This window comes from Neopelma chrysocephalum, unplaced genomic scaffold, assembly GCF_003984885.1.
Source record: "Neopelma chrysocephalum unplaced genomic scaffold, ASM398488v2 Primary Assembly neopelma1_67, whole genome shotgun sequence".
NCBI classification, from domain to species: Eukaryota; Metazoa; Chordata; class Aves; order Passeriformes; family Pipridae; genus Neopelma; species Neopelma chrysocephalum.
This window is the reverse complement of record NW_020897726.1, coordinates 3,054,613-3,080,601: the sequence shown is the minus strand read 5'-3', so window position 1 is coordinate 3,080,601 and position 25,989 is coordinate 3,054,613. Positions and strand designations below refer to the sequence as shown.

The 25,989-nt window shown below is 41.0% G+C and overlaps 2 protein-coding genes, 1 long non-coding RNA gene and 1 other non-coding gene across 4 annotated transcripts in view; 2 read left to right on the top strand and 2 right to left on the bottom strand.

The window, feature by feature from the left end:
- CASD1 (CAS1 domain containing 1) overlaps positions 1 to 3,711 on the bottom strand; it is a 28,752-nt gene extending 25,041 nt beyond the window's left edge. The window contains exon 1 of the mRNA XM_027684681.1: positions 3,477 to 3,711. Coding sequence (XP_027540482.1) covers positions 3,477 to 3,609 — 133 coding nt within the window. The 5' untranslated portion in view covers positions 3,610 to 3,711. The remainder of the gene's footprint in view (positions 1 to 3,476) is intronic.
- Positions 1,445 to 25,466, top strand: LOC113968270. Its single transcript, XR_003534460.1, has 3 exons — positions 1,445 to 3,038; positions 24,723 to 24,889; positions 25,357 to 25,466. It is a non-coding gene; the product is annotated as an uncharacterized LOC113968270 (long non-coding RNA).
- Positions 8,351 to 8,424, top strand: TRNAN-GUU. The gene has a single exon. It is a non-coding gene; the product is annotated as a tRNA-Asn (tRNA).
- The window catches only part of COL1A2 (collagen type I alpha 2 chain), a 39,041-nt gene continuing 30,911 nt past the window's right edge, over positions 17,860 to 25,989 (bottom strand). The window contains exons 41-52 of the mRNA XM_027684680.1: positions 25,346 to 25,453; positions 24,765 to 24,872; positions 23,212 to 23,265; positions 23,000 to 23,107; positions 22,769 to 22,822; positions 22,360 to 22,467; positions 21,681 to 21,734; positions 21,441 to 21,548; positions 20,804 to 21,050; positions 20,225 to 20,415; positions 18,881 to 19,123; positions 17,860 to 18,282 (exon numbers count right to left, since the gene is read on the bottom strand). Of these exons, the coding sequence (XP_027540481.1) occupies positions 18,136 to 18,282; positions 18,881 to 19,123; positions 20,225 to 20,415; positions 20,804 to 21,050; positions 21,441 to 21,548; positions 21,681 to 21,734; positions 22,360 to 22,467; positions 22,769 to 22,822; positions 23,000 to 23,107; positions 23,212 to 23,265; positions 24,765 to 24,872; positions 25,346 to 25,453 (1,530 nt within the window). The 3' untranslated portion in view covers positions 17,860 to 18,135. The remainder of the gene's footprint in view (positions 18,283 to 18,880; positions 19,124 to 20,224; positions 20,416 to 20,803; positions 21,051 to 21,440; positions 21,549 to 21,680; positions 21,735 to 22,359; positions 22,468 to 22,768; positions 22,823 to 22,999; positions 23,108 to 23,211; positions 23,266 to 24,764; positions 24,873 to 25,345; positions 25,454 to 25,989) is intronic.

The following is a 25,989-nucleotide window of genomic DNA, read 5'->3' as shown; positions in this document are numbered from 1 at the left end:
TCCAGAGCATCCTTCTAAAAGAGTTTTCCATACCCACAGCTGATGCTTGAAGAATCACCTGCCTTTATTTTAAATGCAGTTTCTACTACATTTACTTGGCAGTCCCTTGTTCTTCCATGGGAAAAGGCAGTCTGGACTCATGTCTATTATGATCTGTAGACCACTATCAATCCTTCCTCATTTAGGTTTTCAAGACAGGAGAATATCTGTATCTTGAGTTCATGACCCAAGCTTGGTTCCTCAGTACTCCATAATTACCCACAAATTAAACAATCCTCCATCTACAGCATGTTCACTGATGTAACATTCCAAACATCACACATTGTATATATCTTAAACAGAGAGACAATATTTCAGGTCAAGAAGTTACACCTTCCCTCCCAACTCCAGGTCCTGAATATCTTACTGTTGCCCTGAGCAATATTAGAAAGTTACTGAAACTTATTAGGAGAGTTACTGATGTCTGATATCTTCCTTTAAACATAATAGTAGAAGTCATGGGGAGAAGATGAGGGAGGGGAATAAAACCAAACTGGAACAGCAGCCAAGAAAGTAAACTGGAGGTTACAGACCAGACAGTTCCTCCAGAAATGCCCAAGGCTGGCTTAGGAAATGAAATAGCAACTGAAGAACCATGCTCATATTAATATACCACACCTTCTTCTTAGCCAGTAATGAGATGTTAAAAGAAAAAAACCCAAAGCATAACGACAAAAAACCCAACCTAAAACCTGAGATAAAGAATTCCAAGAGCCATTCTATAAACAAAACACAGAACATTCTTTTTAAACTCTTCCTTTGTGTTAGTTATCCTTCTAACATATTACCTTTTATGTTGGTATAGATACACTATGGTATAGTCCTACAAAGTGTATAATTTCTCTGAATTTTATTATGCTCATTATTCTAATTTATCATTCCTCAAAATCATGGTTATTCCACTGAAATTTTGAAATCTCTAAGTCTTCATTTAGTGCCAGAACAGACTAAGTTTCACAATGCTTTCTCTACAAGGCACATTCTCTGTTTCGAAAAACTGGAAATTCAATTGTTCTCTACCATTCAAAATAAAAAAACCATAATTTTAAAGAGAATCTACTAGTGCTGCCGGTGACCCCTAAATATAAGTTTCCCTGACCTTCCATAACCCCAGTCCAGCATTTTTTCATACAATTAACTTTTATACAGGCAAGTGTGACTGGGAATTGCACCGGGCTGCTCCTATCTAGAATATGTACTTGCATGACTGAGGCCAAAATTAACTGAAATCTTTACATGTAATGACAATCAGACAAAAGAAAAAGTATAAAAGCACGAAAAACACAGCAATCCCTTCCCTGGCACGGCCCAGCTTTCACAGACTGGCAACTTTGAGCCTGTTTGCAGGCCTACCTCATCCATCCTCTGCAAATCAGGATAACCTTTTTTGGGAGTATTTTTGGTATAGAATGTCTTGTGTAGAAAAAAAGTGCTTTCTTTTGGTAATTTTAAATATATTGCCTGCTAATTTCATTTTCAGTTGATACTTTTTGTGTCTTGACACAATCACAATGAATTTACCTTTCCCCAATAATTTGTAATATTTGAGACCGTTAACAAGTTACTATGTTTCTGTCCAGGCTACAGAAGTTCATTCTATTTCATTACTTCTTGTAGAGAAGCTGTTTGATTCTTCTGCTGTTTGTGTTACTCTTTTGTTCACGCTCTTCACGTTCTATTGTACCACTACTAAGAGGGGGTGACCAACACCACTAACAATAAGCGAGGTGCCAGTTAGCTTTAGTTGTGCAGTATCACAGCAAAATCTGCTTTTTTCATTAGTTGCCAAGAGTATTGTGACATTTGCTGAACTTCAGATGTCTGATATCACCGTAGGGTTGCAGACGATTTCTCAAGCACCTCTGCTTTCATCTCTCCTAAAAACTCTTGTCTGCTATAAATCTTCCACCCTCCTTTCCTAAACCACTCATTCTTCTGAATGTTACTTGTTCAAAGAAGCTCAAACTGGTAACTCTCTATTCACTCTGACTTCCATGTCCTCCTACCTTTTTAACAACTACGGGAAAACCTCTCACCCTCTAATTGCTACAAAAAACTAAAAGCCTTAGGCAAAAAAAACTTGTTGAAAGGTTTGTAACAATCCATACAGACCATATCAACTTACATAAAGTCCAGTAGATTCTCACAATTTTGAATCTGTGACTCAGCCCCCGAATTACTCTCCCAAAATACATTGAAATTATGCATATTTTAGTTTCCCTGTAACCTGCTTGATATGGCAGTCCCTATTTTCTCAGGCCGGTCTTGCTACCCTCCTCCTGTCTAGTTTTGTGACTCTCTTGTGCCGTAAGAACACTGCACAACAGGCAAGTTTAATTACCTCATGCTTGAGCTCCTCTAGAATTTAGTAAATGCTTCCATGTCTTCTAACTTAACACTGGTCAGTTTATCAGACTTACTGACATGCCAGTCAGAGGGTGAACCTGGGGAATTGTATCCATAAAGATCCCTACCCCCTTTCCCATTTCCACAGCAAACTGCCTCAGCCTTGCCTTCCATGGATGCCGGCAGCAGGTGTTAAAACCCGACACCATTTGTCCTACAACAAGCAGAGCCGCCGTGATCTCTCTATGGATCAACTTTCTGATTTGCCCACAGAAACATATCACATTTTTTAGCGTGACATGGAAACAAGAAAATATTTCCTTCAGCATTTCCATTTGCATTTACGGATCACGCCAAGATTCGCTGCTCCGAGGCCAAAACAACCGCGGAGAAGCAGAGCCGACGGAGCTCCCAGCGCCCCGTGACCGCGGCGCCCCGTGCACAGGCGGGCACGGTCACGGCTGCGGTCGGTCCCGGAGCTCGGTCACCGCCTGTTCCACGGCCACTGACAACGCGTGAAACCGAACAGCTCCTCGGCTCGCTTCATCCGCCAGCACGGCCGGAGTCTGTTATGTTCGAAGCGATGGTTTAAGGAGTGAAATTACATACACCAAGTCTCATACCAATTAAGACTTTAACCACTAATTGCCAAGGTAATTAATCATCCCGTAAGGGAACAAGTGACAGGGAAGAAGCCACCCTCTAGCCCTCAGCTTCACCTGCCGCAGGCCGGGCCCCGGGAGCTGCGCTGCGCTCTCGGTGCAAACACCGCATCACCACGGCCCCGCCAGCCTCGCTCACCCCCCTCGCCCCGCGGGGCCTCGCCCGGATGGCGGGAGCTGCGGTGACCTCCCGGTCGGGCCCCGCGGGCCGGGTCCCCGCTGTCCCCGCTCGTCTCCCGCCGACCTGCCCTGCCGCCCCGGCCCGTCGGGGCAGGGCCGCGCCTGCCACCCCCGCCGCCCCGCGGCCCGCTGCAGCTGCCCCGGGCGGTGGGACCAGCCGCCCTCCCCGCACGGCCGCGGTCCCGGGGCTCCGCCTCCCCTGCCCGGCAGCCGCGGCCCCCCGCGGCGCGCCCGCGGCCGCCCCCTCACCTCGGTAGCGGCGGGAGGCGGCGTGGCAGGCGGTGAGGAGCAGGACGGCGCCCAGCGCCAGCGCCTTGGCGCTCCTCACGCTGAAGTAGTAGTTGATCTCCCGCTTGCCCCCGGTGTAGGCCAGCGCCGCCATCTTGGCTCCTCCATGACAACAGCGTGCGATGGGGCGGGCGGGCGCGGCGGGGCAGCACTGGGTCCCCGCCGGCGGCCAACGCGGACCCCGCCGGCTGCCGCCGTCCCCGCCGCCGCGGCCGAGAGCAGCCCCACGCCCTGCTGCAGCCGGGGCGGAGCCACCACCGCCCTCCTGGCGCCGCCGCTTCCCCTCGGCCGCCAGCGGGCGGCCCCAGCGCTCGACTCCCCGCCCCGCGGCCGCCGTGGGGCTGCGGTGGGTCCCGGTGGGTCCCGCCGTGCTCGGTCCGGGCCCCGCGGCTGAGGGGGCGGTGGTGGGGACCTCGTTGGGACAGTGCTCCGTGAAGGAGTACCCTATGCGTGACGGCTGGTACTGGACAGTGAGGACTTCTTGCTAAATAATGCGATTTTAAGCACTTGTCACTCTTCTATTGGGAGTGGTCATTCCAGGCTGGGAGAAGCTCACTCCCTCTGAACGCGGGTAAGTGTACAAGGAAGCTGACACAATCACAGAATCAATAAGGTTGGAAAAGACCTCTGAGATCGAGTCCAACCTATGACCCAACACCACCATGTCAACTAAACCATGGCACTAAGTGCCACATCCAGTCTTTACTTAAACACCTCCAGGGATGGTGATTCCACCACCTCCCTGAGCAGCCCATTTCAATATCTAACCATCCTTTCTGCAAAGAAACTCTTCCTAATGTCCAGTGTAAGCCTCCCCTGGTGCAGTTTAAGACTAAGTCTTCTTGTCCTATCAATAGTTGCCTGGGAGAAGAGGCCAACCCCCATGGATTTAGATGGATTTGAGGGGATGCATGAAATGATTGCTGAAATCTTACAAAAGGGAAATCCTGTTCCTCTACAAGCAGCTACTTGAGTTGTACCTGGGAAAAGATACAGGGCAGCAAATTGGCTCTGAGTCCAGTCCCTCAACAGCGGAGGAGCTGGGAAGCAGCCACTGAACTCACCAGGCCCGGAGCAGGACAAGCTGTCACGGGAAAGACATTTCCACAAAATACAGTAACCACATATAAACAATATAAACAAATATAGAACTTAGGAAAAGTGTGCAGTATGCAGTCAGATAAATATGGGAAACAAATATGGGAAATAAACAGTGAGCAGTTGCCAAGCCTTGGGTGCATGATGAAGTACATACTGTGCTAGACAGATTCCCTCAGATCCAGCAGAATTCTTTTCATTAGGATTGGCCAAAAAAAAAATGAACAGAAAAAATGTTGTTTGTTTTGGGTTTTTTTTAACCAAACAGGTAAGCAATAATAATGAACAATCGGGTTCTGAACACACAAAAAGTTCCATTTTCATTTCACCGACCTTCCATTTCCCTGAAAGTTCTGAAAATCATTGAATTTGATTATTCATTTAATAATAGATGAAAAAAATAACTGTGTGTGGGGGAAAAAACAGTGAAATATTTGAAACAAAAACCGGGAAGTCTATCCACTCAAGCAATGTTTTATTTTTAAATATTACCTGAAAAACAGAAGAATTTAAAGTATTATGCAAACACAATGTAATGTGCATGCAAAATTTGAGTTCAAGTATTCCTCTATTACTATATGTTCAATGTATATCCCATTTCCATCCAACCAATGTCTTTACTATCTGCCAACATATAATCTATATTTTTTCTATTCAAGTCTGCCTGTTAATCACTTTCTCAGCATTGTTTTTAAATTATAAAAACACTATATTAAAGTGCCTAGGTTTATTCTCTCAGGGATAGAGGGAGAAAAAGTACCCCTTAAACTCCCAGGTATACAGATGGGTGGTTACTGGGTTATGTTTTTCTAAAAAAAAAAAAAAATGCAACAAAACCAAACTAAAATAACAACAAAAATCCCAGCAAATCAACCGTCCCAATTCTGGTTGTAGTATGGGTTATTTTACTACATAAATGAAAAATTCCCATTGATGCATAATTTTTGTCTCATGTATCATTCAAAAAGCCAAGAATTTTCAAAGCCTTCATACTGTGAACAAACTTTATTGTTTGTTAAAATATTTCTGTTAGTGCTTAGCTTTCTTTGTCCTCATTTCACATGCATTTTACACTTTAAGAAACAACTTAAATATTTTTTAACACCTCTAACTGAAAACATTCACTAGAATGCTGGTAATTTACTCGCAAGTTAGAATAAGGTGAATGAGGAGGAATGGTGACTTTCTGATCAATTTAGAAAATAAGTTTAAATTAGATAGATATAATTTACACAGGTATAATTTAGATGAGATAGTTCTTTCTTTAATGCTTCCTGACTTTGTTTGGCAGGCTCAGTGTACATAGAAGGAGAGCTTTGTGCCATGGGTCAGACCTGGCATGCACATACAAGTTTGCTGATAAGCTTCGTTCATGGTAGATCTCCTTCAGTATTACAGCATTACTCTGTGTTCTGGAGTTGGAATGGCTGTCATCAGTCAAAGGCACAAGGCAATCACAAGGACTGGAAACATGTAAGAAGATAAAATGGCTACTATAGTATAAAGTCAGCTATTATAGAGAGCTGGTATTTAAACATTTTCAGTCAGAGGAATAGTAGGGCATTCTCATATGATATTTTCCCTTTAGAGTTTTTATATGTTTATAAGAGTGTAATTAATTTTTCACAAGTATATATAGCAAGGAATATAAGTACCAATGCTGGAAGAAAAATTAAATTACCTTTAATTTATAAGTTTCATAAGGAAAATATTCATGTGTTCATAAGGAACATACTATTTGTTATATAACAATCCTAAACATCCACTGGTCAGATTATGTGACTAATACATCTGTTCTAGAGCAGGCAGTAGTTACAAGTATTGAGGCCATGTTGCTGAGAACACAGCTGTGTTGGGCAGGACACGTCTCCAGGATGAAGGACCACCGCCTCCCTAAGATCTTGCTCTATGGTGAACTTGCCACCGGCTGCCGCAAGAGAGGAGCCCCGAAGAGAAGATACAAGGACTCCCTGAAACAACATCTCAGCCTTGGCCATATCAATCATCATCATTGGTCTACTCTGGCCTCCAATCGGGAGGTCTGGAGACACACCATCTATAACGCGGCTGATGCTTTTGAGAACACAGGGTCACTCTCGAGGAGAAAAGACAACGCAGAAAGAATTGTGGCTTGCTGAATATACCACCAAAGGAGTCTTTCTGCTTTGCCTTTTGCAACCGGACTTGTCTATCTCGTATTGGCCTTTTTAGCCACCAGCGTGCTTGTAACAAATGTGGGTAGAGCCCTTCCCAAATTTTCGTTTGCGAAGTCTAGCCATGATGATGTTTTGTTATATACTATAACTGGAATATTCCCTACATTAACTTACAGGTTAAGTGTTGAATAATTAATTAGTAGGATTTGCCATACCCCAAACCATATCACTTCTCAATTTAAATGTAGAAGCATTGCTGGATTGTGCTGGTCATATTGCAATTCCAGAAATAAAGCTGCATTTCCAACATGTTCCTGGACAGTGTATTATTTTCAGTAGTGCAGCTTTTGCTTTGGCAGCTTTTGAGTACTCACCAAATGATGGCATCAGACATTTTAACTGCTGAGTTTTCAGCCTCATAATGGCAATCAGTTTTTCCCTAAGCGTCAAGTTTCCATGTGGTGCGTGCGTGTGTGGTAGTCACCTATTGCAAATATTTAATTGCATTAATGAAGAGGGAGTACAGATAGTAAGAGGGTTTTTTCTCAGTGGACTTGTTCAATTAAGCAGTGTAGCCTGTGTACTGTTGCAGCCAAATGCTAAAACAAATATGCCCCCAAACCTGTAAGATCTTGGAAATTCTATCACAAATTACTGCTTTTACAGATTTCTAATTTTGTAAAAGTTATAAAAGTGGTTCCTCAATAGTCTGTACTAAAGTCAAGATGATATTAAGTGAAGTAGTTATGAAATCACACATATGAAGGCCATACTTAACTTTATCCTCAAGAGATAAATACACCTGCAGTTCTATAACATGAGGCTTAATAGTGTTTTTGTTTAGGGTTTCTGTGGGTCCAAACCAGATTTGGATTGGAGGGATGAAGACAGGAAAAGGAAATAGGCAGACTGCAAATACTTATGTCATCTGTCCCCTTTCATTAAGGACAGTCAAGGGGCTACACCTTTCTGCATCATGGGTTGTGTCATCTCTGTGCACCTACACAGTTCTGAGTCCAGGCTTGGACTCTCTGCTCAGCTCACTAATGCAAATCTATTTTTCTTTCAGCTGCTTAGATTCTTATCCTCAAAGCTTTGTATCCATCAAGGTTATGGGTTAAGAATTTTCAATTTAGATGAGTTTTTTGGTATTCAGGTACAATTTTTTTCTATTTCCCTCCTCTCTTTTCTTGACTCCTGGTTGAGGGAAAATGGCAGTCATTGTTAGTTCCTTGTCAAATTGAGTAATTCCTTTTTTATCAACACTTTGTTTTCATATTGTTCCTCTTCCTGGTTTCCCCTTATGCTCCCAGATGTGCCTCCTTAAAATTCAGAATTCTTTATATTTATGGGGCAGCCTTTGGAAGCCAACACAGCCACTGTCCAAACTGTGTTGCATTTGTGGAACACTAGAAGCCTTCTATTCTGGCTGCCAGCAATACTGATGCCATAGGATTACCATGTTCTCTTTCAGCACCTCTGCACTAAATGCCTGCTATTTGAAATCAATGTTTTTAGGGAGTTAAATTTATTTTGGAAGTAGAAATTATATATTATTATGAGAGTTACAGGAATAAGGGAGTCTCTGTGGCGCAATCGGTAAGCGCGTTCGGCTGTTAACCGAAAGGTTGGTGGTTCGAGCCCACCCAGGGACGTGGTCTTCCCTTTCCTCTGCCATGGCAGGGGCTTGGAATCAGATGAGCTTTCCAATCCTAACTATTCCATGGAATTTTGGAAATTTAGAATTCTTTGTTAGCCTTGGGTTCATTGAAATCCTAGTTTGCTGAAGTATCAGCAATGGACTAACAGACTAAAATATTTCCATGTGTCATTATTCTAAAACGAAATTGCATAGAAGTTGTTTCATTTAAGAAGAATATTGCAGTGTTCCTTATTCTGTCATATTTGTTTTTCTGGATGGTGCTCTGTTGTGTTGCTGTGAGCTCTAAAGTGTATGTGTTATTATGTTGAAATATAAACATATTTATACAAAATATCAACATGGACTACTGTGCCCCTCAGGCTTAGCAAAGATTTGTCATTTAGGAATTAACAGATAACTGAGTAGTTGTGTCACTTTCAGGAATTTTGTGTAAAAGCCTGGTGAGTTGGAATCTATAGGACAGCTGTTATTGTTTGCTTCTAGCTTTGAATGTCCTGTGCATGGCGCACTTTAATAATTACTCACATGACAGTCATATGGATCTAATTCTTTCATGTGATGTTTTTGCTTATGCTTTAAAAACGCTTGTACTGAGATAGGACAAGTGTAGTCGTATACTAACAGTATACGACTTCCTCTAAAGCCTAAACCCAGAGCAAATCCATATGCAGTGAAACCACTGAAGCCCATGATCCTTCAGTAGCTCTCTTGTGGACTCTTTGCAGAAACTTCAGTGATAGGACAAGGAGTAATGGGTACAAATTGAAAGAGAGGAAATATGGGTTAGACATTAGGAAGAAATCTTTTACTATGAGGATGGTTAGACCCTGGAGACAGGTTGCCCGGGGAAGTTGTGTATGCCCTGACACTTTGAGCACTGCCCCCACAGATTGTTCAAAGCCAGACAGGACAAACCTTAAGCAACCTGGTCTAGTGTGCATGGCAGGGGGTTTGGAATTCGATGATCTTTAAGGCCCATTGCAACCCCTAAACATTCTATGATGCTGTGATTCTATTCCATGAGGCAGCCCTTCTCTCACAGAGCTCTCTCTCCACAGTCCTGTTTTCATGGTATATGCAAGAATTCAATCTTTCTGAGATGTCTTCCTTTCTTAGTGCTGGAGCATAAGTATCTAAATACTAGGAAAGAGGCAATAAAAATGCTGCTTTCAAAGCTGAAGGTAAAAACTCCAGCATTCAATCAACGTGGGAGCAGGAAACTGACAATTGCCTGGTGAAGAGATGGGCCGATAGCCAAGAAAAAATTCTGGCCTTGATCTAGGTGCCATAGAGCTGCTAATAAAACCAGATGAGATCTTTAAGCTTGTCTGTTGGCTTTGACAGAGTGCTTCTACTCTACAAATAAGGAGCAAGAAAAACAGCTTCTAGTTTTCAGAAGGTGCTTCTGTGCCCTCCAGGTGGCAGAAGAGTGCAAAGCAACTCGGAAACGGAATACAAAGTCCTGTTGGTTTTCAACACACTAGATTCAGATCGTATCAGATAATGAGTTTAACATTAATATTTTTTTTTTAGAACATCATACTATCCTAAATTTCAGAGCTTCAGATAGTAAAAGGCTATGAGTTTAACTGAAAAATCTATTACACTTCATAACTATGCCAAGAAACAGATGAAGGGGTCAGTAGGAACCAGTGCAAATAGTCTTCATATCGTGTTTGGGCAGTGCATTGGCAAGGAGGTAAAGGAGTTGTTCAGACAAAACCCACAGAAAACAGCTGCTGAGTTGTTGCATATGAAATTTCCACAGTATTTATGTAGAGTTAACATAGAGAACAGATTTTTAGACCAAAAAATCCTTCTGGAGCAGAGGATAAGGAAAATATAAGAACATTGCTATGGACCTAGAAGGAAAGTGAGAGAGAAACTCAATCCAAATGTCAGTCCTTGGCCCATGATTTTATTAACAGATTGGTCACATCTCAGTGGTGTAGTGGGTTTCTGTGGCTAGGTTTTGTTAGCAGGGGGGCAACATGGGTGGCTTCTGTTAGAAGCTGCTAGAAGCTTCCACTGTCTGGTGGAGCCAATGCCAGCCGGCTCCAGGACGGGCTTCTTGCCACTGGCCAAGGCTGAGCCAATTAGGAGTGATAGTAATGTCTCTGTGGTAACATATTTAAGCACCAAAGGTGGTTGTGAACGAGCAAGATTCAGGATGGGAACAGTTCCAGGCATGGAGGAAGATATACAGCAATCAACAGGACTTTATTATATGGACTTTACAGGTTTTATGTGTTCATAAATACACACATTGTATGTTGCCCCTATATTTATATTTCCCGGGTGTGCCCAGGCATACCTGCTTCCCCACTCCCCTCTCTGATAGGCTGAAGAAGCTGCAGAGAGGAGAAAGTTACCATTCGCCCTTTCCTTCCCTGGTTCCTCCCACGTTCCTCCCCCTTTTGCCTGTATCCCTACTCCGATTTATTCCCCCGTTTGTCTGCCTCATGCTCCATGCCGTGTTCTAGCCCTTTCCCCACCTAAACCCGTAAAACCTCGGCACACCTCAATAAAGTATTCCATCTGCACCCCTACCTTGCCTCCGGACCCATCCGCGCTGTGTCACGGCCCCATCCCCCTTCAGACCATGGCAGGTTGTTGCGCAGATGAGAATTCCAGCCAGGGAAGAGCGGAGTGAGAACATGGGAACAATACAGACACCAAGGTCAGTGCAGAAGGAGAGGCAGGAGGTGCTCCAGACACCGGAGCTGAGGCCCCTGCAGCCCATGGTGCAGCCCATGGTGGAGCAGCTGTGCCCCTGCAGCCCATGGAGGACCATCAGGGTGCAGAGACTCACCTGCAGCCCATGGAGGAACCCATGCTGGAGCAGGCGGATGCATGAAGGAGTCTGTAATGCCATGGGAGGCCCAACATGGAACAGGGTCCTTCCGGAGACCTGCGGCCTGTGGAGAGGGAAGCCCACGCTGGAGCAGGTTTTTCCTGGGTAGGACTTGTGGCCCCTGTGGGGGACCCATGCTGGCACAGCTCATTCATAAAGGATTGCACCCCATGGAGAAGTGACCCACAGGACAGCAGTTTGGGAATAACTATTGCCCGAGGGATTGACTCATGCTGGAGAGGTCCATCAAGGACTGTCTCCTGTGGGAGGGACCCCACAGGAGCAGGGGAAGGACTCCTCTCCCTGAGCAGCAATAGAAACAACAACTGACCATAAGCCCCATTCCCCATTCCCCTGCACCGCTGGGGGGAGGAAGGAGAACATGGAAGGAAGGAGGGATGGAGGGAAGATGTTTTTAAGATTATTTTACTTCTCGCTCTTTTGTTCTGATCCTGTTAGTAATAAATTTAAGCAATATCCCCACTTTGAGTCTGTTTCGCCCATGAAGATAATCAGTAAGTGACCTCTTCCAGCTCTTATCTCAATTCATGAATCCTTCACTGTTTTTTTTTTCCTCTCCTCTGTCCAGTTGCAGAGGGAGAATGAGAGAGTGGGTGTGGGGAGTACCTGGAGTCCAGCCGGGATCAACCCACTACAAATGGATACCCAAGTCCTGATATACAGACAACAGTAAAGGCTATGGAGATGGTAATATCATTGTATACAGGGCCAGAGAAACACTGCCTTAAACATGAGCAAGGTCTTAGAAACAGTACTGTTTACCTGCCTATTAAATGGTTAATCTGTGGGACGTATGTTGGTGGGGGTAGAAATGTAGCTCCTGAATCTCCAGGAGAGACAAAGCAGTTGAGGTCATCGCAGCTCAGGAGGAGGGACATGAAATGCTGGTTCCTGTCACCTGCAGACAGCCAAGGACATTGTTGTCTGCAGGCACTAACTACCAGCTTGTCTTGAGCAAGGAAGAAATTCTTAACATTAACTCTTAAGCTATTCAGCAGATTGGATGCTACTAGTAAAACAATAGTTTCAAAAGCTACAGGAACTTTTTGAAACAAAGTATTTGAAGTCTGTATCCTAGAACCATATATGGAACTGAAAAAAGTTCAAAGGACCTATTGTGTCTATTTGTATCTATTGTGTCTATTTGTATCTATTGTGTCTATCTTGTTTCTCTTGTATCTATAGCATATTAAAGTAGCTGAGAGAAACTATGTGGAACTCTAGTCCGACTCTGTGTGTATTGTGAGGCAGGCGGTCTGCATGGATGTGGTTTACCCTCTTTGCTCCTCCTCAGAAGAATAAGCAGAGATTTTTAGGATATCATTGCAGAATCTGGGGAACCAATAACTTTGAGCATGTGCAGTTTCTGCAGGAATTGATATTTCAAATGACTGTGGTAAACCAAACATGGTATAGAGGCAGGTATAGGCATAACAACAATGGATGTTCTTTTGAACTGAGGAACTAGTCTTATTCCCTGTTAAATGCTGAAAGATAAAAATAAACAAGAAGATAAAAAAGACTATTAACCAGAAAAATTGTGAAAAGCATTTTTCCCAAATTAAGGCAGGCTCTGTTTGGGTGACTCTTCTTGACACACATTCTAGGCACTGCTGTAGAGAATTTACTGGGAATGGGGAGCAGACTCTAACACCTCAAGATGTTAAATACCTTAACCAAAAGGTAGTGGTAAACCCCTTTGGATAAAATTACCCTGAAGAACTTATTATGGAGGAAGGATCTTAGCCCTGAGATTAGCTTAATTGGTTAGAGCATGGTGCAACTAATACCAAGGTTGTGGGTTTGATCCTTGTATGGACCATTTGCTTAAGAGTTGGACTTGATGATCCTCGTGAGTCCCTTCCAATTCAGAAGATTCTGTGATTCCATGAAGAAAAAAACTTTCCTTTAGACCAATACAGAGAGAAGATAATTTCAGATTCATAGAACTTGACAAATGGAAGATTAAATTATTATTGTATTTTTTCTACCCTGAGTGAGCATGCAGTTTGCTACTAGAAGGCTTCCTGGTTTGGATGAGTGTTCTTCTGATATGTTGATATATTTTTAGGGCGAGTTCTGAGGCTGATGTTTTGGAGAAATAGCCACAGGCAGTTCAGAATATTTGGACAGTAAAAACGACTGTGAATTCAGGAAAAAAAACCCTAGAAAAATACTCTTCAGGGGCCAGTAATTAGCATGTGAGTCAGTAGGTGGTGCTCAACGCCGGTGGAAATGCTGAAGAACTACTCTGCTGTTTCACTAAGGGTCTTCAGAAATGGCATTTGGGAAAAGTTGTTTCATTTCACCTGAAGAACCAATTTCGGTAGCTAGAAAGCAATACGATATTGACAATAATTATTGGAATTAATTATATTTCAAATGCTTGTGTTCAACATAGCATTCAAATATATTTGTTTTGACAGCTGTATTTGTTTGTTTTGATAGTTATATTTACCTTAATGAGAACTATCATTTCTTTAATAGTTGGAGAGTCTACATAAGCATGGAATCATGTTTAGGAAATTTTGCTCATGTAATTTTGCTCATGTAATACCTGTATTTCACCACCTGTTTTCCAGGAAAGGACAAATTTATTCCATCCTTAGAATATAGACATACAGTTTTTTCTTTGTTTATACACCATAGATTGCATTCATTACACATCTGAGATTCATGGGAGAGCTCTATAGAAATTTAGTGGATTTTTAATGAGCTCAGAATGACGTGTGATTAAAACTAGATGAATTAAGGATTACTTCTGTTTGCATGTCTATGAATTGTTTTATTTCAGTTTACTGTTATCTCATTTTCTGGAATTGTATACACGATCCTAATACTGTAAAACACTGTATCAAGTGGGTGATGGGAAAGCAGGTTCTAGGAGATCCTGTCTGAAACCACTACAGGAAAACTAATCAAAAATCACATCAAAAGCTGCAACTTAGATCTGTGTGGTGGAAGTGTAGATCCATTAACCTGTTAATGCTGTTTTGTCACTCATTTGTCTTACAGGAAATTTGTCTGTTTATAGTCTTTAACACAGTATTCATGTTTTAAACTGACAAACACTGATCCTTAAGATAACTGTCAGTAGCTCATGATTCTCTTCCCAGTGAAGTAGGCTGCACAGTTACAACTGTCCCTTTTACAACCACTTTCTGGGGTTTGAGTTTCTTTTCACTCTGTGATGGTCAGATTTATGGTATTCTTGTTACCTCTGTTTTTTGCCTATTAAGGCCATATTCATGCAAAAGCACCTGCTATAGAGAACCCAATGTGCTGCCAGCTAAGCCTGCTGCAATGGGAAACAGGGCCCAGGCAAGCAAGTTATGCTCAGGAGAAGCAAGGAAAAGGGAGACTGAATTCATCACCCCCTGGAAACTGCTGTTTTGTTTGATTCATTTTTATTTGAGTGATTCCCCTTTATCCAAATGATTGCCCTGTTTATTGGGATCACAGACTGACTGACTGAGATACAGTTGTTTTTAAGGATATTTATGCTTATAAAAGTGTAAACCAGCCTCAAGATCTGTTGCCCATCGCAGCTAGTAAAATTCAGGTGTCAAGAGGACAATGTAGCAAGCCCAGTTCATACATGCAGAGGCACTTTAAATGCTTCTGAAGACTTTTTATTAAGATTTATGGATACAATAAGGAATATTTGCACTAGAGACATCAGGCTTCAGCTTAGGTACGATTCAAAGCACCTACTGACAGGAGCCCTTTAACCTCTGTTAATTTCTCAGGGAGATGGAGTAAGAGGAGCTCACAGAGAGAACGCATTTATTGATCACATGAGTGGAGGTGATTGGTCCCACAGATTCCTGGGGCAAGAAAGGTCTGAAAGCTGCAGTACTTTCATTTGCATAATTGTATCACAACCAACCAACCGCTGTGCATGTCAGCTGTCTCTCTACCCAGCTCCACACAGCTTCTCCAGCAATTCTCTTCTGATTCACTGCAGCCAGGGCTTCCTGAAAACTTTGTCTTTCACTTACTCACTCCAGCTGTTTTCCTTTCCTTCCAGGTTTCTTTTTTTGTTACAAATGTAAACTTTAACCTATTTTATCCTTATTGTCTTAGCTAATTTATGCAAATTGTCTAGATATATTGCTGCTGACAATTAAATTCTCCAGAGATAATCCATATAGGTAGGCAGACCATTCCCAAAGATAATTAAGCTCACTTTACCAGTTTATTCAACATTTTATATTCCCAAAATTAGACAATATGAAGGCTCCCTGCCTTGTCTGCCATTCACCTCACTTATTTTCAGCTGTGATCCTTGAAAGACAGTTTCTTCAATATTGTACATAGCATAAGCAAAATACTTGATCATGCAATAAGTTTTGATGAGCTCAAAACTTGCAGGCCAAACTTGGTGCTAATGAGGCTGGAAGTTGCGTGGTAGGCACTATGTATTTTTTTATTTAACTTCCAGATGAGGCTGCTTTTGTGGCAAAGGTCTGAAAACAGAGAAGAATTTGGATGTTATCAATGAGCTGACAGAAAGGAAGTGTTTTCTGCCTAGCAGGACATGGCATGGAATAGAAGATAGAGGAGAAATCAGAAGATGACAAAAAAGACAGTGTTTGCCCTTTATAGTCTCACTTTTAAGCCTCAAGTGTCCCTTTAACTGTGGTTTGGGGTTTTTTTTCCTCCTCAGGCAGCAAAGGTCCACCTCTAACTCCTAGCAATAACCTTTGCATACATCCTAGCAGATTACATACACTGACAGATGAAATTTTATCTTTTCAGTCCTTGTAGGAACTTTCTGGTTTGTAGTTAATCTACATGAGAAAAGAAATTCTTATATTTTAAAACATTGAATTATTTTCATTTTGTAGCAACAACAAATTTATTTTGAAATAGTAAAATAATATTTGAAATACGAATTCTTGAAGAATCAGCATCATCCAATGAGTAAAGGCAGGTATTTACCTGCAGTATGTTTAACTTAGTGAAGAAAAAATGGGCTATATTTCATCACAGAAATTCCCCCTTTTACTAATGCCACACACAGCTGCAGGCACGTAGCAGCTGCACTTAAGATCATGTTTTGATATTTGCCCTTTTTTTCTTAATCTATTCATCGCAACCAAGACAAAAAATGTCTTTAGAAACAGTTTTTAGTGCTTATTCCTCCTTGCACCATTTGAAGGTGCCTTCAGTCTCTCCACTGCTAACCTTCGGAGTGGTGCTTTCTTCAGGTTACAGGGACTTTATTCTGGATATTTTCTTCATGCTTCCCTTTGGGAGTTCCCCCTGGCTAAGCCTGTCTCACCTCTCCCCTTACCTGCTTTTGCTGTTGTCTTCAAGGGCCTCTGTGCGTTGTCCCAAGCACGTTTCTCAATTCCAAAAACATGGCTGTTGGAACTGCAGATCATTTAGCGTTTTTAGCACTCTCTTAAAAGGTCTCAGAGAAGAACAGTCTTTGCTTCTTGTGGTGTTTTTTGTGAAGGTAAATTATTAAGGTTAGCAACAGCAGGTGGTTCTGTGTCTCATACAGAACTGAACAAGAGCCTAACAAACCCTGAGCTTTCTGACAAGACAACTAAATTTGAGATTCCTTTCACAGACTTCTGCACATCCTTTCTAAAGCACACAGGCACAATTCTGCTGATTACAGCACAGCACCAGCCAGCACAGCTCTCTCAAGAGCCAGGAGCTTTCTGTCTCTAAGTGTAAGACAGAAGCTTCATTTTCCTTCTACCTTTAAGTGAGATGATGATCTTTCTTTCAGCCATTAGTCCTGCTTAACTTTTGGAAAAAGAGAAGAAATTATTTCTGCTTCTGAACTTCTCACACTATGAGGCACAGAGTTGCTGAGTGAGTTTCTTGGGGTCTTTTCAAAAGGTGCTGTTGAAATGAAGTATCGAGTAGACAATCACACCCTTAAGAAAGTTGTAGGCAGCCTCCCAAGACTTTAAGCAAATATTTTACCCCAATGGGCTAACAGAGTTACAGCAATGTAAATGTATTGTAAAATCTGGGTGTGAGCATCTGCCAATGCATCTAAGCAAGTAACTTAAGTCATTAAATAGTTTCTTTTGGAACACTGGACATGCTTTATTTCATTACTTTTTTTCACAATTTATTTAAACATCTCACATATACAAAATACATTTTCTTTCTTTTTTTTGAGAAATGATTATTTTTTTTTTTTACCCTTTGTAGAAGATGGAAATGAGATTTGAAAGCAGGAGCAACCTGATTTTGGAGGAAGAGGATGAAGATGAGAAAAAATGATCCACATGCTTAAGCTGTGGGTGAGACAGGACATTTTAAGTTTTAAGACAGACTTCAAAGAAACAAGAAGCAATACTTTAAATGTCATTAGCACCACTGAAGTTCAAGTATTGGAAAGATAATCCGTAATTACGCAATTAGCACCACTGTATTTTGAGTGGAACTGAAAGTACCGCAGATTGTATGGAGAAGTTCCTACAAAAGATGTGGATCACACTTGATTTAGTGTATGAGGTAGTTTAAACCTTTGGAAGTTGTGGATTTAAACTTCCTCTGTGGAAGATATTCAAAGGCCACAAATGGTGCAAACTTTCATGACTTTTTATTTTGGTTTTTTTTTTCTTTACAAAGGTTGACATTTCCCAAAACAAGGTGTTAAATCTTGAATGACTTCCAAGTCCATTTGGGGCTGTATTAAATTTCATTGCACAATTCTCCAATCAGTTCTTCTCCTTCTCTTTCGCCCAGAGTTTAAGCAAGTAGATGAACAGAAGAAATGGAAGGAGTCAGCTTTCATTATAAAAAGAAATGACAAGAGAATAATTTGGGAGAGGCTTTAAGTTAATTTTAGTTCATTCATTTAAAACAGACTGGGCCAACGTCCACACTGAATTCTTGATCAGGGCTGCCGATATCCAAAGGTGCAATGTCAAGAATGGGCAAGCGGGATGGCTTATTTGTTCTGTATTCAATGATCGTTTTGCCCCATTCGTTGTTCTTTCTCTGTAAGACAAGATTCATTACATTTGTTATTGCATTGTTCATACTATTAAGTAATTGTTTCAACTGAATGGATAATTTCTGAAAGAATTTTGTATTAATTTGCTTCCATTGTTTGCAAATCAGATACCCAATATCCAACAATTAAGATCTCTGACACAGATAAAATATTTACTTGAACCTTCTGAAGTTGTATATGTGATGCTCTATATAAACTGCTATTATTAATTTATTTACACTGATGTTAAACCCACAAAGAACCCTTCCTGAGTGCTTAAGGACTTAAAGATCCTGCCCCTTCTACAGCTTGTGCACTGTTTTGTCATCAGTCTTCTGCTTACACAGAATTTGGATCTTGTCCCTCTGAGAAGCTTTTTTTTTTCTGCCACACTGCACAGTACAAGGTAGGATTTGTTTGTAGCCCAGTCCTTTCCACTTGTTAAGGATCTGGACCAGTTGGGTTTGTAGGCTATTTGTCTTCATTGAGTAAAATTTTGCTGATCTGACTGATTATTTAATTCTAAATCAAAGCACGACTCTGTCCCCAATCATGTGCTTAAGCATGGACAGTCACTGTGCCCATGGTTTCCACATTACTTACAGAGCATCCATCCTCGAGAACACTGAAAGTGAATCTGCTGTTGCCTTCAGCTCGTAGTTCAACATCATTGGATCCCTGCAGCATTACAGCCTTTTTAAGGTTGCCAGTTTCCGCATCCATGTAGGCAATGCTGTTCTTGCAGTGGTAGGTGATGTTCTGGGAGGCAGAGTTGGCCAGTAGACGCATGAAGGCAAGTTGGGTGGCCATATCCTTTGAGGTCACTCCTTCACTATTGTATTCAAACTGAAAAACAGAGAGGAACCCAGTCAGTTGTATTGCTGGGGAAAGAAGGATGTTTGTAATGCAAGTGTGTGATAGTCGCTCTAGAAGATTAAAAAAAGAATCACCTAAGTCTGCAGTCACTTGTCTATTGCAATTTCAGAGCTAAAGAATATCAAATAAAACTAGTAGGAGGTAGACTGACAACCAGACATGAGTGGATGTAGTTAAATTGTAGAACTCTATCCCGAGATATGGTGTTAACAGTTTATGTGGATTCAGAGACAAGAGCAAATAAGTTCAAGGAAGACAATCTGTTTCCACAGATACACAGAAACATTGCCTGTCTCAACAAAACCCTGAATCTTAATTTTTTTTAATCTAATAGAATAGTGTCTGTGGATATTACAAATGTTTACCTCATTCCTAAATTCTTTTTACAGCACCTACTTTTACTGTAAGAAACGGGACCCTAGATTGTTTTGACCCAGTGGGATCAATCTAATCTTCTAATATTAAAGATCTTGGACACTTTGATTTCATCAAAATATTAACTCAATTTAATTTAAGAATTATGTAATTAGACCTCCTTAGCTGTACAAAAGTGATTTAATTGCAATTGGCTGGGACAGTGTTTAATGTGCAAGAAGACATATTTCTTGTTTTTGTTTACACTGACAATTCTGAATGTTACGGTGGCATATAGTGTGAATCTGTGATGTGTAATATAAATATCTCTCCAGGAATAGTGTAGTATGTAAATAAATCTCCATTAAAAGAGTAAGCAAATTTGGGTTTCTTACTTTTTCAGAATTTCTGGACTGTCTTTATACTAACGTACCATATTCCAGTCCAGGCTTCCCTCAGCAATAGCAATTAGTCATGTTGAATTGATCATTAGTAGACCGAGAAATATTAGAACAATACTGAGAAATACTTTTAGCAAACTGTGACCTAAACCAGAACCAGAGCTCTGTGCCCTTGAGACAAAAGGTAGTTCCCTTTTCCATATTTCTCCCCTAAGAGAGTTTAATTTATCTGCTTGCTTGCTTGCTGAGAGTCAGTGAATTGGGAACTCTTCAGACAGTGCTATAGAAAACAATCATCCTCCCATACATCACTTACCTGGCTGCCACCATTGATAGTTTCACCAAACCATACGTGCTTCATGTCCCTGGGATTCTTGTTGATATACCAATTCTTAGCGGGAATATGGTCAGGGTTGGCGTGGATGCAAGTCTCACCAGTGGCAAAGTCACAGTATACTCTAATGGCATCTGCAGAGCAGCCTTGGTTGGGATCAATCCAGTAGAAGCCTACCATTGAGGAAAGAAATGTGGACAGTAGTTCACTCAGCTTAACCTTTGCATTCAGTTCATATTCACTTGTCTGATATAGGAACTCAGAGAGAGGCCACAAATATCACAGCTAGGACCAATATTAATGTGATAAGTGGGATGCATATTTTGGATTGTTAATGTATAAGCAACTGTATTTGAAATCTAGAGTTAAGTATTTTTGCATTATTTTGAAAAATTATTGGAATAATGTGCAGCAATAGCAATAAAGAGCTTTTCAGAATGTAACTATTTTTAGTGTAGACAGCAATAACTTCTCCTTTGTCACTTAGTATTTTTGCCAGGTGGCCAAGGAGGCCATTCAAAGAAATGAGCCAGAAAGGGCAAATATCTGGCACCAACATACCACTACTCCATTCTGGGTGGCTAAGTCTTAGGTCACGACAAGTGCGAGCTGGGTTCTTTTTGGAGCCTTCTGGGGTCAGCAGGGTCTCAATTTGGTTGTTCAGTGTTTTCAGAGTGGCATCAACTTCATAATCCTTGGGTCTGAGAGAAGGCTGATCAGCCCGGTAGTATTCTGCATCAAAGCCAACTTCATATCCACCACCATTGGGACCAGGGGGACCAGGGGGACCAGGAGGTCCAGGAGGACCCTAAAGTTTTTCAAAAGCAAAAGACAAGAGGTATTCTGTTAGACATATTTTTCTCTCCATTAAATGCTTCCACAGATGCATAGTCCTACTTAACTCCTGGCACCCTTAACTCTAATCAGAGGCAGCACATATGGACTTGCCCTGTGGTGATTGCTATGGACTGAAGCAGTGCAAGATGCACAGTGTAGGACTACCACACCTCTTTTGTGTATTTGCTATCTGGCTGTAAAGGAGTGAATAAGGACTTCAAGTTTAATAGAGACTTCAAGGACTAATAGAGAAATGCTTAGATATTTTTTTAAAATAAGTAAACCCACATATATTCCTACACTGCTAGGCTTCTAGTGTGACATAAATGTGTTAAATCAACAAAATGAGAGTTATACTCACAGCAGGACCTTGACTACCATGAGAGCCACGCACACCAGCAGGGCCAATAGGTCCAGGGAGACCATTACGACCATCTTTACCAGGAGGACCAGAGGGACCAGGTGGACCCTAACAGGAAATTTCAACAGTTTAATGACAGTAAGAACACTGCAAATAGAGATTCATATAAATGGGAGTGTACATATATATTGCACAAAAGTAATGGGAGAATTATTAGAATATGCTCTGAAATTCACATACCCTTGGACCAGCAGGGCCATTGTTACCAGGAGGACCTTGATCACCATGTTGTCCCTATTAGGAAAGATATATGCATAGTCATTAAAAAGTGCAGTGGCACATGTTTGTATTTGCATGATTCATTTGCATGATTTATTAGTAGAGTTGGGATGTAAAATGCTTGTTTTGGGAGGGAAGGAGAAAAGGTGTAGAGAGGTATTTAATGGGATAACCTATAAAATTCTCTATATTGTTTCTTCAGGTTTTCAGAATTCCCAAAAGGTAATACCTCAATTTAAAAGGGAAGAAAATTCATAAATTACTTCTGCTTCTCTGATACAGAGGCTTTACAATTTCTGGCCAAAATAAGAAATAAGACTAAAACAAAGATAGAGTTTTTTTAATTCTGTGCTAGCCAAATGCAGTTGAGTTTCAAGGCAACTAATAGTACTCATAGTTCTAAAGCCATTAAAATAATTAATTATTAAATTATTAATAAAAGCCTATTAAAATTTGCCATTTCATATGAAAAGCATTGAGTGTTAAAGAGACTCTTAATGGCCTTTGAAAGATGATGCAGAATGGAGTAAGTGGTATCAATCTGCTGGGTTGTGCATATATAATTCCACCCTAGGGTGACCTTATTTCCTCTTTTTTTTTAAACTCTTTATATTCAAAATACTAAAAATCAATTACTTACAGCCAGACCAGGAAGACCCTGTAATCCATTGTGTCCCTTCAAGCCAGGCAGACCTCTAGGACCCTTGTCACCAGGTAGACCTTTCTCACCACGTGGACCTTGTGGGCCCTAGGAAGGAACACAGTTGTCAGAGGAATAAACATAAGCATTCTATATTATGCCATAGGTTGCCCCAATATGTATAAATTACATCCTGTTAACACAACCAGGAAAAGTGCCAATCCCAAAAGTTTCAGGACCAGTCCCATAAAAGAGAATGGTGATTGAGATTCTAGATCCATAAATATTTACAGGTCCTAAAGCACTACTTTTTGGGTCAGTACCTTGAGCAGAGTCATGAGTCCTTATTAATAAAGTATGTTTTCTCTTCTTGCATCAATGTGGTAATGTACTTAAAAATCAGACTTACAGCAAGACCTCTTGGACCAAAAGCACCAGCAGGACCGACAACACCAGCAGGACCCTGAAACAAGAATAGAAAATGCATGTCACTGCTGTATACTATTCTAATGAAGGTTCCATGCTCAACAGATTTCTGCAGAAGGTGATTATCCACACACTGTAGAGATGTGAGGTATTTTATGGACAAATCTTAGTCTTCTTAGACCTTAATGAAAAAATTAAGGTTTCATCAACTTACGGGTTCACCACGGTTTCCAGGCTTTCCAGAAGGACCAACTTGGCCATGAGGACCAGGAGCACCCAGAGCACCACTGGGACCAGGACTACCAGGAGCACCGCGCTCACCCTGGGAACAAAGGAACACAACAGGAGACACAGTGTGTTACTACTGACTTAGACATATTGGAATATTTCTTCCATGATAATGAAATAAAATAAAAAAAAAGTTACCTTGAAACCAGGAGCACCATCACGGCCTGGAGGACCATCGTTTCCAGGATTGCCCTGTTAAAATACCATGAAAAAAATACTAAATTCCATCACCTTTCATTTCACAAGGAACTGTGTGTCACACTAATTGCTTCCAATGACAGTAAGAAGACATTGAATGGGATAGTATTAAACTTGAAGACAAAAAGGTCTTCCTTATAGATACTATTCTCAAATCCCTTACATATATTAATTTTCTCAGAAAACTAAATTACTTCGCTGTAGTACTTCACAAGTTTAAATGGCTTCCTTCGTGAATGTTAATCTCACTTCACCTGTTTCACTGTGTACAAAAGCAAACCTTTTCCTTCAGAAAATTCCAATGTAAGAGAAAGTTGGTTTCTTTTTAATTATTATTCTCTGTTCTCTTTGAGATCCTGCAAGTCTCAGGACTTGCAGGTGCCCTGTATTAAAAATACTTCAGGTTATCAAATATGCTCCCCTTCCCTTTCCCCCTCAGGGAAAGCTTTATATAGTTCTCCTAACAGGAAACAAGGCAATGCATTAGTATTTTACTTGAACTGTTCTCAAAGTGTAAGTCATTTATAGCCACTGTATGGACACCCTGCTTTAAGGTGAACTACTAACTTGGATGGTTAAATTGAATGGATAAGTTTATTTGCTACTCTATGAAGGTGTTGGAGCAGGGCTCTGTTCTTCAAGTAATCACCCACAAGGCAGTACGTTAGAGGGAACAATTTGTTCCACTCCAGTGTTCCCACATTCCCCCTTCTGCACAGGGCTCACGTCACCATTGTGCCTTAACCTGCAGTTCAGCAGTACCTGCCACACAGGCCAGAGTTGGCTCTGTAGTGTTTTTACCCCGCAAACTTACTTTACCTTTTGTGGGGAGGGAATGCACATTGGGAAACACCATGTAGCTCAGCCACAATGTTTAAGTGTATCTGTTTTGTGAGGACTCCAAAACAGTGCTGATTGTTGCACAACTCCAAAAACTGAATTACAACATTTTGTGTAATGTGCTTCATAGGCCTTCTGAGTGGCTCTTAATTTTAAAAAGCTCTGTCTTTAATACCATGAATCACTAGATACCTCAAGTAAAAGTGACTGCAATTTTTATACTTCCCTGAAAGATATGTATAATGTGTCTTACATGATGTTTAAGAAAATTTGTTGATAAACAAGGCTTTTGTGATATATTCTTCTCTATAGCCAAGGTACATCCCCTGGAATGTACTATTTGTTCTCAGTTCCAATAATGAAGTAATCTTTTCCCCACTCCATCTTTCTTGGCAATTAAGTAAAAAAGTCAAAAGATTCCGATAGTGACTCCAGAATGTATTTCAGACATAACTTGTGCCTTGAAGAATTTGTCATCTAGCTGAGGATGGGAATCTATGTCCATAAAAATCCTGATATAATTTTCTCTGAAGACATTGCAAGGTACAAGTTTGCTAGCAGAACAATCTTCAGTTCCATTCACTTTTTCTGTGTATTTGTCTTTGCCTCAGAATAAAAGAAAAGCAACCTGAAGTGGAAATAAGACAGCTTACATCACGTCCAGCTTCACCAGGAGCACCATTTGGACCAGGAGAACCCACAGGACCAGAAGGACCACGGGCACCAGGAGGACCAGAAACACCCAGGGGACCAGGTTCACCCTAATATAGGAACAGTGGTAACAAAATGTGACATTATAATACAAAACAAACCAGTCTTACAGAACTTTTGGCCTTTACCTAAGAGAAATATTTCTCTGCAACCAGTTCAGGAAGTGAAAAAGAATCAAGAAATGTGAAACTTATCTAACTATATCAAATATTATCTTCATTCTAAATTTTACTATCAGAAACCTCTGATAAGAGTCAGAAATATGGTCACTTACTGACACAAGTCTTGTTTGTCTGCAACAAGTCATAATTTCTTCCATTGCTCTAAGTCTGTTAGGTTCATATCTTCTGTTTCCAGCAGCAATGGAAAGAGGAGAATCTACATCTCCTTTTGCCTGGCTTCCCATAAGAGGGGACCTCAAGTGGTTTTTTGTTGTTGTTGTTGGGGTTTTATTTGTTTGTTTGTTTTTTGTGGTTTTTTTACACATTATCTGTTTAAAGAAGTTTACTAATCATATACTCACTGTTGCTCCAGAGATGCCTGGAAGACCACGTTCTCCCCGAGAACCAGGCAGACCAAGAATACCAGGAGCACCAAGAATACCCTGAGGACCTGGGGTACCAGGAGGACCCTGTGATGTGAAGAGAATAATTTTTATATTACAAGACAATAATAAATTTAACATACATGTCTGCCAATGATACTGAAGATTTCATTCTCAGCTGCAACTTCTGCAGATCACAGAAGACATTTCTATAATTTTTTTGTTGAGAAACAATGGTAGTATTTCACAGAGGTGCTCACTTCAATAAGACAGAAATGTGTATGACCTTAAAAAAAGCCAGTAATTCAGATGTGCAAGCTTAAAAGATACTCAAAATTAATTAATTTATTTGCATAGTTCTAAGTCAACCTGGGGGCAGACAACTTTAACATCATGATCCCCGCAAATCAGAGTTTCTGATGCAGATATGAATTGAGATTGTTCTAAATGGATGTTCACGTGTTCCATTTTTCATCCATGATGATCAGTTTCAGAGCAGGAGACTCTGCTTCCCTTTCTCAGACTAAGTATCAATTTTTTCTCTAATTAGTCATATTGCTTTCATTTGCTCTACTTACAGAGAAAGATACAACTCACCACAAGAAAAACAAAGAGCAAAAAAA